Raw genomic sequence first — 11,954 nt, 5'->3', positions numbered from 1 at the left:
CTCTGCTTCGTCGCCAACGAGGGAGAAGATGCGGCGGCGAACACTCTCCCTTTTCCTCTTTCCTCTTCCTCTTCCCCTTTCTTTTTCCTCTCCTTTTTCCTCTTCCCTCTTCTTCGTCGCCGGCGAACACGACCCCGACCTCGCCGAAGCGCCGCCAACGCCGACCTCCGCCGCATCCTCTCCGCCGTATCTTCCACCGCCGTTGCCGCGCGATGCTTCCGCGCTTGGTGTTGCATCGTCGCCGCAGCCGCCTCTCGCCTCCCTCCGTTGTCGGCGACCTCTCCAACCTCGCCCCTCCGCCGTCGGCGACCTCTCCAACCTCGCCACGAACCCCCTCGCTTCCGAGCACCTCCGATCTCCGCCGCCTCCTTCTTCTTCTTCTTCTTTGTATCCTTCTCTTCTCCTCCTACTTCTTCTTTGTCGTCGTCGTCGATGATCCACCGCCACCGCCATCCGCTCCCACAGCCCGAAGAGGAAGAGAAAGAGGAAGATAGAGTACTTTTGGAGGGACATATTTGTGAGGGTAAAAATATCATTTCACGAGCATACTGTTAAAAAATTAACAGTTCTCTATCGGATCCTAACCTGTTGGACAAATTATGAAAGTTGAGCTTTGCAGAAATATATATGTAATTCACTATATTTGTTGGGACGTGTATGTAATTAACCAAAAAAAATTATAATAAACATGTTACATCATATATAATATATTTAGGAATATAAATAAATAATTACAAATTTATAAAAAAAATATTATATATATAATAAATAAATAAATATTTATAAATATGTATAATAATTTTTAACATCTCATAAATATATATTTATAAATAAAAATATAATATACACTAGTTGATTGTACGTTCAAATACACGTAATAATTAATTATTTAATAATTATTTTAAATTAATATGAAATTGTACATTATGTTTATTAAAAAATTACAAATAATTAAAAAAATAATTTATTATATTACACTATTAGATAAATACATTCCATATCTTAACTCAAATCTAAATATGTGTAGCAAATAATATATAGTTTTTTACTTTTATAAAATTATACTAACAGTGAGTATTAAATATTAGAATTCGAATGTTTCTATAATTTTTAATTCTATAAATTAAGATTTAAATATATTTTTAACCTAAAAATGAATTAAAAGGTATATAAAAATATTAGTAGATAGTAAAGATTAATATATATATATTATATAATATATATATATAATAGTATATATATATATATATATAATATATATATAATATATATATATAATAGAAGATTAAAACAAATTTTGAATCAAAATATAGATTAACAATAGATATTCTCCGGTTAGCAAAAATTTGGATAAATATAATTTTTTTTTCTATTGTAGAAATAAAGACGAATTAAAAATTCATTTAATTCTGTTATTTATTTTAAGCAAAGAGAGAGAAATTACTTTTTTTTCCGCCAAAAAAAAAGTATGTCGACAGTCCGAAATTTAAAATACATGTTTATATATATATATATAGAGAGAGAGAGAGAGAGAGAGAGAGCGATAGTCTCCTATACTATCTATAGTATCGGGGCTTCGGTACTATAGTCTCGTTTTCGTTCTTAGGGTATTCAAATCAACGATCCACACCGTTAAAACTGATCTAGGGTATTTAGAGTTTTTAGAAAATACTTTAAACTATCTAGATTAAAATTAAAGCTGATAGAAAATACTTTAAACTATCTGGATTAAGGTTAACATTCTTGATATTGAATTTAAAAGTCCTATGCTCAAATTTTAAAGATTATTCAAATTTTATCGTCTATTTTGATATAATTTATTTACTAAGTAAACGATGTCGAAAAAAATTAAAATTTTATTCCTAAGAACTTCATATACCCTAAATCATATTTAACGTTGTGGATCATTAATTTGAACACCCTAAGATCGAAAACAAGACTATAGAACCGGCGCTCCGATACTATAGATAGTGCAGCAGCCTTAATTCTATATATATATATAGAGTTCGGCTGGGATACTATCGATAGCTCCAAGGGTTTGGTGCTATCGAGTTTTCAACCATTAGATTTAACTCTTTTATTATTTTTACCTATTAGATTATACTATTTAACAAACTATCTATTCAAACTCAGGGGGTCCACATCATATTAACCGCATATTTCTCAATTGAAGGACTAAAAAATTAATAGCACCAATAGCTTCGTGCTATTAATAGCATTTCAGCCTAATTTTATATATATATATATATATATATATAAAAGAGGAGTGGGTGAGTGCTCGACAGTTTGACCACTCACGCGTTCCACAAGAGCCAAGCTTTTTTTGTGAACCATATACATATATATATTTTTTACCGCTGTGAGCCGTGCTTTTCGAGCGCAAGTTATCGTTTTTCGTCGACGGTGGGTGGAAAACGAAAATTTTATTTTTTTTTTCAGAATCCATAAAAATTTTTTTCAGAAAATTTTTTTACGGCAATCGAACATGAAAAAACTATTTTTTAAGCAAAAAAAAAAAAAAGTTAAGTATTTTTAAAGACAATCAAACACATCTTAAATGTAACCAACAGTTTTATCTGTCAACTAGCATAAAGCGACGAAAACACGCGACTGAGATTGGTACGATATTCTATGTCGCTTGATTATACATTAAAAAATACATATAAAGTTATAAACAGAAATGAAAATCCATTCATTTTCTATTGAGAGTTTGTCCTTATTTTTGTTTGTTCCATTCGACAATTCCGTCGCCACCGAAAAAAAAAAAAAGGTTACTGATAAAGGTGATTGCAACGTTAGAACGTTTAGAGAGATTATTACTGGTTATTGATTTTGATCGAATTCGAATATGAACTACCAAAACGACGGCTTCCACGATCTTACACACACACTTTACGTAACACATTTTTATAATTTTTTGACTTTTGATTATTTATGTTAATCTTTTCATTCAGCTGTCAATTTTTTCACACAACTCTTTTTTTTTTCCTAAAATTGTAAAAATATATAAAAAAAATTGTCTAAATTGTAAAATAGAGGTTGTAAATTTTAAATCTCAATAATAAATATACAAGCAGTAAAATTTAAATCTCAATAATAAATGCAAGTATTAATTATTTCTATATAAGAACAATACCATCCTTAATTATATTTAAAAACTAGATGTAAATCATACACACTATCCATCCAATGAGTAATTTCTACAATTATGGATGAGTGGCGTTGAGATTTAACATATTATTATATATAAATAATATTTAATCAAGTAATAATATCTAATTATTTAAGTACCAATACAATAATAGGGGTGTTATATTTGTAATAGGCTCAAAAATTACAAATCAAATAATTTACTTCTTTTTTCTTTTTCTTTTTTGAGAAAAAATAATTTACTTCTTAGGCAACAATATAAGAAGAGAAATGCTAGCTACTTGTATACCAAAAAATATGGTGTAAATTTTAGACCGAAGCAACCAACAGTTTAATCACTCCTTTTAAATGTTTAATATTTAAAAATTAATAAGACTAATATGAAAATATTGATTCTTAGATGAATGAAATTTAACATTTCTATCCATTAATTTTTTCAGCATAAAAAAAAAAAAAAAAAAAAAAAAAGAGGATTATGTATGGGAGGCTCGGATTGAGGCGGCGGATACTCCAAACAAAATAAGTGGTCGTCAAGCCACTTGCACACGGAAGCATGCGCATACTCGACAATTTAGCTCGGGTCAGATCACAGGTGAGCACGCGACCCGACCACATCGCGGCCCCAAGAGTCTAACAAAGTAGAAGTCTATTATATATGTCGTACCTGCATCACATTATCAAAAACAAATTAATAATATCTCATTTTAAAAATATATATATAATAAAAATAGTTTTTTATAATTATACTTAAAAAAAAAAATTTAAAAATACTATTTGATTAGGGAACTTCACGTTACCACTATAAGGGCTGTTTGGTTGTATGCATTTCCAACTGCATTGCAGTTCGAAATGCATACATCTATTAATTTTTTATTTGGTTTGATGCGGTTAGGCCTAGTTGCTGCATTTGCATCTACATGTGAAGGCCCAACTGTAGCAGTTGACACTGCAGCCAAATTGGCCACAGTACCAATTGCAGCAGTTGAGCGAGAGTCGGCTCACCCATTAAAAAAATAAACAAATTGCGATTTTTTTTTTCATACCCTTTTCTTTTATTTTGTTTTCTAAAAATACATATTTATGAATTCTGACATTAATGTCTGTTAAGGTCAATAAATTTTTTTTATACGCTTCTTATTTTTCAGTATGCTAGTTTAATAATATCTTAATTTTTATTTTGACCAAACTTATAATATATTTATATTTAAATTTTATTAAATTCATATATAATTTTATAATATATAAATTATATATAAATATAAAAGTTTTAATTAATAATTAAAGTATAATTGCTTTATGCTCAGAAAAAGTAATCTCCTATTTCTATCTAAAAATGACAGAATTTACAAATACAAATCTTAATTACAGAATATCAAATAGAAGAAATATAACTGTAGCAGTTATAATTGTATAAAACCAAACAGATTAGATATAGTTATGACTGCTGTATTTATAACTGTATGTATTTTTAACTATATTATTTTTATAACTACATCCAACTAAACGCCCCTAAAAGATGCATTCATTAATCTAGAATTTTTTCTAACCAGGGTCATGTGCATCTCCACTCACCTTATCGTTTCCGGTTGTTCCCGACGAAGTATTTGCGTGGACCACAGGTCGTCTGTGCTGACAACTTAGAAAACAAAATGAGTTGATGCAAATTGTCGGATGATGAAAGATCGAGTCGGTTTCTCGGAACACTTGGTCAATGGTAGGCTATGGTCCTAAGATTCAAATATGTTAGACTGAAACCAAAAAAAAAAAAACAGACGAAAAGACAAAAAATATACACAAACTTCTATGAATATTTCATCAGTAAAAAAATAATATATATACTTAGTCCAGGAAACTGTTTCTTGTTCATCACGACAAGTGCAACTATATAACGAGCGCCAACCATGGCCATAAATATCGTAAAAAAATAGCACAAATAATTAACAGCGACAAGGCGATCGAGGTAGCGCCAGAGTTTAGTAACGAGACGAAGAACACAGCACCATGACCTGGGAGGCGGAAGCGGAGGGGGAGGGGGAGGCGGAGGCGGCGGGGCAGGGAGCGGCGGAGGGAGCGGAGGGCGGAGNTTCGTGCTGGTTCCTCTGATGGCGCAGGGGCACATGATCCCCATGGTCGACATGGCGCGCCTGCTCGCGGAGCGCGGCGCGCGCGTCACCCTCATCACCACCCCGGTCAACGCCGCACGCATCCGCCCCATCATCGACCGGGTCAGCAGGTCGAACCTCCCCGTCGCCTTCGAGGAGCTCCCGTTCCCCTGCGCCGAGCTCGGCCTCCCCGAGGGCCACGAGAACATCGACCTAATCACCCAGCACGACGGGTTCCGGACCTTCTTCGACGCCCTGCGCCTGCTCCGTGGGCCCCTCGAGCGCTACCTCCGCGCCTGCTCCCCGCGCCCCAGCTGCATCGTCGCCGACGGATGCAACGGCTGGACCGCGGACGTGGCGCGCCGCCTCCGCATCCCGCGGTTCGTGTTCCACGGGCCCTCGTGCTTCTACTCCCTCTGCGACTACAACATGATGCGCCACGGGGTCTACGAGCGCGTGACCGACTACTCGGAGCGCTTCGTGGTCCCCGAGGTGCCCGTGCGCGTCGAGGTGAACCGGGCCCAGGCCCCGGGCTTCTTCAACTCGCCCGGGTGGGAGACCGAGCGCGACGAGTCGATCGCGGCCGAGGATACCGCGGACGGGGTCGTGGTCAACACCTTCGCGGAGCTGGAGCGCCCGTTCATCGAGTGCTACGAGAAGGCGCTGGGGAAGAAGGTGTGGACGCTGGGGCCCCTCTGCCTCTACAACAAGGACGCCGAGGGCATGGCGGCGCGCGGGAACAGCGCCGCCGTCGACCACCGCCGAGTCGTCGCCTGGCTCGACACCCGGGAGCCCGGCTCCGTCGTTTACGTGAGCTTCGGCAGCCTCGCGCTCTCGCGGCAGGCGCAGCTCGTCGAGATCGGGGCCGCGTTGGCGGCGTCGCAGAGGCCCTTCATATGGGTGATAAAGAGCGCCGAGCTGGTCCCCGAGATGGGCGCCTGGCTCCGGGACGAGTTCGAGGAGGCCACCCGGGAGAGGGGGCTCGTGGTCAAAGGGTGGTCCCCGCAGCTGACCGTCCTCTCCCACCGGGCCGTCGGAGGGTTCGTCACGCACTGCGGCTGGAACTCCCTGCTGGAGGCGATCGCCATGGGCGTGCCCGTGCTGACGTGGCCGCGCTTCGCCGACCAGTTCCTCAACGAGAGGCTGGTCGTGGACGTCCTCGGCGTCGGGGTGTCCATCGGGGCGAAGATGCCGACCTCCGTTCTACACGAGGACTCGGTGGCGCTGGTGAAGCGAGAGGAGGTGGAGAGAGCGGTGGAGCGGTTGATGGACGGAGGGGAGGAGGGAGAGGAGAGGAGGCGGAGGTCGAAGGAGCTGGGGGAGAAGGCGAAGAAGGCGATGGAGGAGGGTGGTTCGTCGTACGTGAACACGGCGGAGCTGATACAGAGTGTTATGCTGGGGCGTGAAGGGGAGAGTAAGGATATTGAGGATGTAAAAGAGAAACTAGTATTATTATAATAGATGGAGATGGAGTTGTAAGTACGTAGTCATAGATTGTACTCTATATTATTACATTAATGTATGTATATATATATATATATATATATATATATATATATATATAACCAATATTTATGTAAGTATAAAATATTATTCAACATAAACTGAAGGAGAAAAGTGCTATTGTCACTGGAAATTAAGCATCCCATAATTAGATTTCTCGCGGTGGATGGTCAAGTTTACTAGTTGCAATTAATTGCCCTTGCTATCCGTTTCATTCTAATGTGATGAGAGTTACATATACAGAATGAGTACAAAGTGTACTTAGTCTGTTATAAACGTATAATTCTCTAAAGACGATTTCATAAAAAACTAAGGTGGGAGCAATTAATAGGGGCGCAGGCTTAAAAAAGAGTTCGGTGACACAGTGGGCTGTATTTTGTTTGGCGAGGTTAATTTATTGTCGGTGGATAAGTGTAGAGTATTATCTTTTCCATTTCCTCTTGTTTTCTAGATCTTCGTTTTCTAAAACTCTAGTCACCCAACTGATGTGATTTTTTAATAAACAAAACTTGATAACGTGTTATATTTTTTAAAAATCTTTCTCTCCCAAATTTGTTTGGCGTTAAAAGAATTAACGTACCGAATAGTCATGTTGCTCATGAATAGTAAAGATATATTCGGATGGTGTGTGGGATGGAACGGAATGCAATTAATTAAGAGCCCTACGTTTACCCTCTCTACAGGACAAATAAAGAAAAAGGAAATCTTGTTTTATCTTCATATAATTGTCCTTATTATCATGTGGCGTGAAACCCTACGGAATAAACAACCGACCTCAATTTTGCATTAAAATAGCTTTCCACCAGAATGCGACTGCAACTCCGCCTCGGATTCAGATCCGCGACAAATTAGCACGAGTAGGAGCCTACGTCACGAGATAGAAACCACGTGGTCCACGTCGCCCTCAGCCTAGTTGGCTACGCCACGAGCCTAACCCAATCCCCCTAACCACACTTCTCCACTCTTCCTCTCCCCCAACACCTCCTAGCCATCCAACCATGTCCGTGTGATCTCCGAAGCTTACACGTGCAACTCTCACAATCACACGCACAATGCAAGCTTGCTCACACACACAAAACATATATATATATATATATATATATATATATATATAGTCTCTCCCCTTCCTCTAGATCTCCATCGTCGTCAACATCATAAGTCGACTCCTTATTATCCAGTACGTACGTGCGCATAATTAGTTGGTTCTGCGTACTCGCGCGAAGTAATGAAGGACGTAACTCCGCACTTCGTGTTGGTTCCTCTCGCGGCGCAGGGGCACATGATCCCCATGGTCGACATGGCGCGCCTCCTCGCGGAGCGCGGCGTCCGCGTCACCCTCATCACCACCCCGGTCAACGCCGCGCGCATCCGGACCATCATCGACCGGGTCAGAAGGTCGAACCTCCCCGTCGAGTTCGTCGAGCTCCGGTTCCCCTGCGCCGAGTTCGGCCTACCCGAGGGGTCCGAGAACATCGACCTCCTCTCCACCCTGGAGCACTACAAGGCCTTCTTTGACGCCATGAAGCTGCTCAAGGAACCCATAGAAGCGCTTCTGCGGAGCCAACACCGGCGCCCTGATTGCATGATTGCCGACATGTGCAACGGGTGGACGAAGGACGTGGCTCGTCGGCTCGGGATCCCGCGGCTCCTCTTCCACGGCCCCTCCTGCTTCTACATCCTCTGCGCCTATAACATGGCCCAGCACCGTGTCTACGACCGCGTTACCCACGAGTTCGAGCCCGTTGTCGTGCCCGATGTGCCTGTCGAGGTCGTGACTAACAAAGCCGAGTCCCCGGGCTTCTTCAACTGGTCTGGGTGGGAGGACCTCCGGGCTGAGGTATTTTCCCGACTAATTAATTAACCACTCGATCGAAGCTATTATGTACGCGAACTTAGAAGTCGCTGAATTTCTACAACGTTTGAATGTTTCTAGAGTACCCTACACATTTTATATATGGAAAAAAGATTTAATTAATCTAATTATATACCGCTTAGTGAATAATATATATATTTTAATATTTTACACTGAACAGGTGCTGGAGGCGGAGTCGACCGCCGATGGGGTCGTCATCAACACCTTCTACGATCTGGAGCCTTCATTCGTCGACTGCTACGAGAAGATCATGCAAAAGAAGGTGTGGACGGTGGGGCCGCTGTGCCTCTACAGCAAGGACGTCGACAGCAAGGCCGCGCGCGGGAACAAGGCTGCGGTCGACCACCGCGACATCACCACCTGGCTCGACAGGAAGGGCGCAAGCTCCGTCTTCTACGTGAGCTTCGGCAGCCTCGTGCTCATGCGACCGACGCAGCTCATCGAGATCGGAAAGGGGTTGTTAGAATGCTCCGATCACCGGTCCTTCATATGGGTGGTGAAAGAAGCCGAGCTAGTCCCCGAGGTGGAGAAGTGGCTTTCGGAGGAGCACTTTGCAGAGAGAACTAAAGAGAGGGGCCTCCTCATAAAGGGTTGGGCTCCACAAACGGTGATCCTGTTGCACCCCGCGATCGGCGGCTTCCTAACGCACTGCGGATGGAACTCCACGCTGGAGGCGATCTCCGCGGGGGTGCCGATGCTGACTTGGCCGCACTTCGCCGACCAGTTCCTCAACGAGAAGTTGGTCGTCGACGTTTTGAAGATCGGGCGCTCCCTCGACGTGAAGGTGCCGAGAACGCACGTCACGGACGACTCGACGCTGCTGGTGACGAAGGAGAAGTTGAGGAAGGCGGTGTCGGAGTTGATGGAGGGAGAGGAAGGGGAGGAGATGCGGCGGAGGGCGAAGGCGTTGGCCGAGAAGGCGAAGAAGGCCATGGAGGAGGGAGGGTCTTCTTATAGAAATATGGATGATATGATCGAGTGTATGGCGGGACGCTACGGAGAGGAGGAGAAGGTTGAAGATGCTGTTAAGGAGCTCTCCAATGGTTTTAGCGCCCATGTTGTCGTAACTTGAGAGTTTGGCATTTGCATTGAGACCAAAAGAGAAACTTAATAGAGATTCTGAAACGATCGATTATTTTGAATAACCATTGTTTACCGTTAATACGATGTATGTGTCCTTCCAATTATTATTATTATTATATACAATATTTTCAATCGTAATCATAGATATTCGAATCCTTGAACTATAAAATTATATTCGGAATACCAACCAACCTCCTACTATAAGTCTAATTTAACCAAAAAAAGAAAAAAAAAATTGATGGATGTTTGAGAATTGAGATTGAGCCTTCAAATTTAACTTTTTTTTTTTAGTCGTGCTAGCTCCTCGAGTAGCCTTCAAATGCCTACTTGGGCTGGGAATGAGCCTCTATTGTACTTGGGCCTAAAGCGGGATAAAAGGGCCAGGCCATTAGCTTATTTGGCAGTTATTTAAAACCAAAGATAGAACCTTCTCGATGCTTCTAGAATAAATCATTGAACCAAATTAAGTAGTTAATGTCTAGCTAGAGAAAGAAATTCGCTTTATTTTCTTCCGAACAGCGCAGCGGGCCCCTTGGCGCCTCCTCTGTCACAGCTAATATCAACAGCTTTTCATTCCGTGTATCTGTTGAATAAGGACAAGCCAAACACAGAGCAATTAAATACCTGTTAGTTTCAATTCTACCACCACTGTAATTGGTGAATCTCTTCCTTTCATGGGGTTTTGTTTCCTCCAATGAGCCAATGCAAGAAATGCGGTCTAATTTGAGTCATTCAAAAAAAAAAAAAAGGTACACATTTTTTTTATGAAATTATTGACATTAATATAGAGTACTAGGGAATGAACGAACGAGCTAATCTCTCCCTCGCAGTCCGCTTTCTTGAAAGGGAGAAATATTACTGACGCGTATGTAACCGTATCCGAATTAATTGGCTGGGGTACTAGGGAAGCTATGGAGGGGGTTGGCAAAAAAGTGGATTTCGAAAAAGGCGTATGATAGGATATATTGGCCCTTCCTTTTCAGTATTCTACAATGGTGGGGGTTGGAGGAGAAATGGTGTGGATGGATCAAACAATGTGTATGCAACGCTACAGTAACAATTTTGGTCAACGGGGAGGCGACTAACTGGATCAAAACTAAAATGGGTGTACGTCAAGGGGATCCTCTTTCACCATTCCTTTTTCTGTTGGTGGCGGAATGCTTCGCTAGACTAACCAACAAGGTCACCATAAACAACCTCTTCAAGGGTATTAATCCTTCAGACGAGACTAGAGTATAACGATCCTTACACAGTTCGTGTATGATACTTTTTTTTCTCCGTGGCTAGAAAACGGTATATGAGAAATCTGCGACTTATGTGGAACCTATTCGAGTGGGCGTCTGGGTTGAAAATCAACAGAGATAAGTCCGAGCGCTATTATCTGGGACGGACCGAGGGCAAAGCGGCGAGACTTGCGCGATTGCTTGACTGTAGAGTTGGTTCTCTTCCCACCACTTATTTGGGGTTCCCCCTCTCTGCTAAACCGCCTACTAAGGAGGTGCGGAGAGGGGTTATTTAGAAATTGCAGCACCGAATCGATGGCTGGCAGGCCAAACTTCTCTCGAGAGGGGGTATACTCACCCTGGTCAATGCGGTGCTTACTAACCTACCACTCTACTTTCTCTCCGTGTTCAAGGCACCTAGTTGGGTGATCAAGCGTATCGAAGCTTTATGCAGAGATTTTTTCTGGACCGGCCAAAGCAACCACCCTGGTAAGGGGTGCCTGGTTGCTTGGAAGAACGTCTGTCGGAGCAGAAGGGTCGGTGGACTAGGCATTCTAGATGTGGCTGACGTAAATAAGGCGCTTATAGTCAAATGGTGGTGGAGATTTCATACTGCACTTCATTTGCCGTGGATTAAAATTATCCGGGCCTTATTTTATCTCAGAAGAAGGCCGCTTTGGGAGGGAAGAGGATTCAGGCCTGCCTCATAGTGGTGGAAAGGAGTTTTAACCACTAAAGGTATTTTCAAATGGGGGATCAACTATTTTCTGGGCAACGGGAGATCGATCGACTTTTGGCGGGACAAATGGTGTGGATATACCACACTTCTAGCGGCTTTCTCGGAGGTGTACACGCAGGTGGACTGCAAATCATTATTGGTTAGGGATTGCGTTGGAGCCGAAGACTGGAATTGGAATAGGATCCTGGGAGTTGAGGCTCCAGAGCCGCCAAGCCTGGGCCCCACCCTTCAGGAGCTCAAAGAGAGAGTTACTAGTTTTATTATTGGGCAAGGGGAGGACA

General features: G+C 42.2%; 2 protein-coding genes across 2 annotated transcripts; both read left to right on the top strand.

Annotated features, from left to right (window-relative positions):
• LOC109711015 (UDP-glycosyltransferase 73C6-like) lies at nucleotides 5,241-6,772 on the top strand. Its single transcript, XM_020233883.1, has one exon. The coding sequence runs from the start codon at nucleotides 5,253-5,255 to the stop codon at nucleotides 6,708-6,710; it is 1,458 nt and encodes a 485-aa protein (XP_020089472.1). The 5' UTR covers nucleotides 5,241-5,252; the 3' UTR covers nucleotides 6,711-6,772.
• Nucleotides 7,870-9,831, top strand: LOC109710986 (UDP-glycosyltransferase 73C6-like). The gene is made up of 2 exons (XM_020233832.1): nucleotides 7,870-8,592; nucleotides 8,789-9,831. Exons 1-2 carry the CDS (start codon nucleotides 7,981-7,983, stop codon nucleotides 9,698-9,700), a joined length of 1,524 nt encoding a protein of 507 aa, XP_020089421.1. The 5' UTR covers nucleotides 7,870-7,980; the 3' UTR covers nucleotides 9,701-9,831.

The sequence above is a fragment of the Ananas comosus genome, linkage group 5 (genome assembly GCF_001540865.1).
Source record: "Ananas comosus cultivar F153 linkage group 5, ASM154086v1, whole genome shotgun sequence".
Taxonomy (NCBI): domain Eukaryota; kingdom Viridiplantae; phylum Streptophyta; class Magnoliopsida; order Poales; family Bromeliaceae; genus Ananas; species Ananas comosus.
Note: the sequence above shows the minus strand (reverse complement) of the source record. Positions and strands in the feature narration are given on the sequence as shown.

What these genes read in the sequence shown, in the direction of transcription:
- LOC109711015 (XM_020233883.1), top strand. Translation starts at nt 5,253, where the DNA reads ATGGCGCAGGGGCACATGATCCCCATGGTCGACATGGCGCGCCTGCTC.
- LOC109710986 (XM_020233832.1), top strand. Translation starts at nt 7,981, where the DNA reads ATGAAGGACGTAACTCCGCACTTCGTGTTGGTTCCTCTCGCGGCGCAG. An exon ending in GGGAGGACCTCCGGGCTGAG is followed by an intron (nt 8,593 to 8,788) that starts GTATTTTCCCGA and finishes TACACTGAACAG; the next exon opens with GTGCTGGAGGCGGAGTCGAC.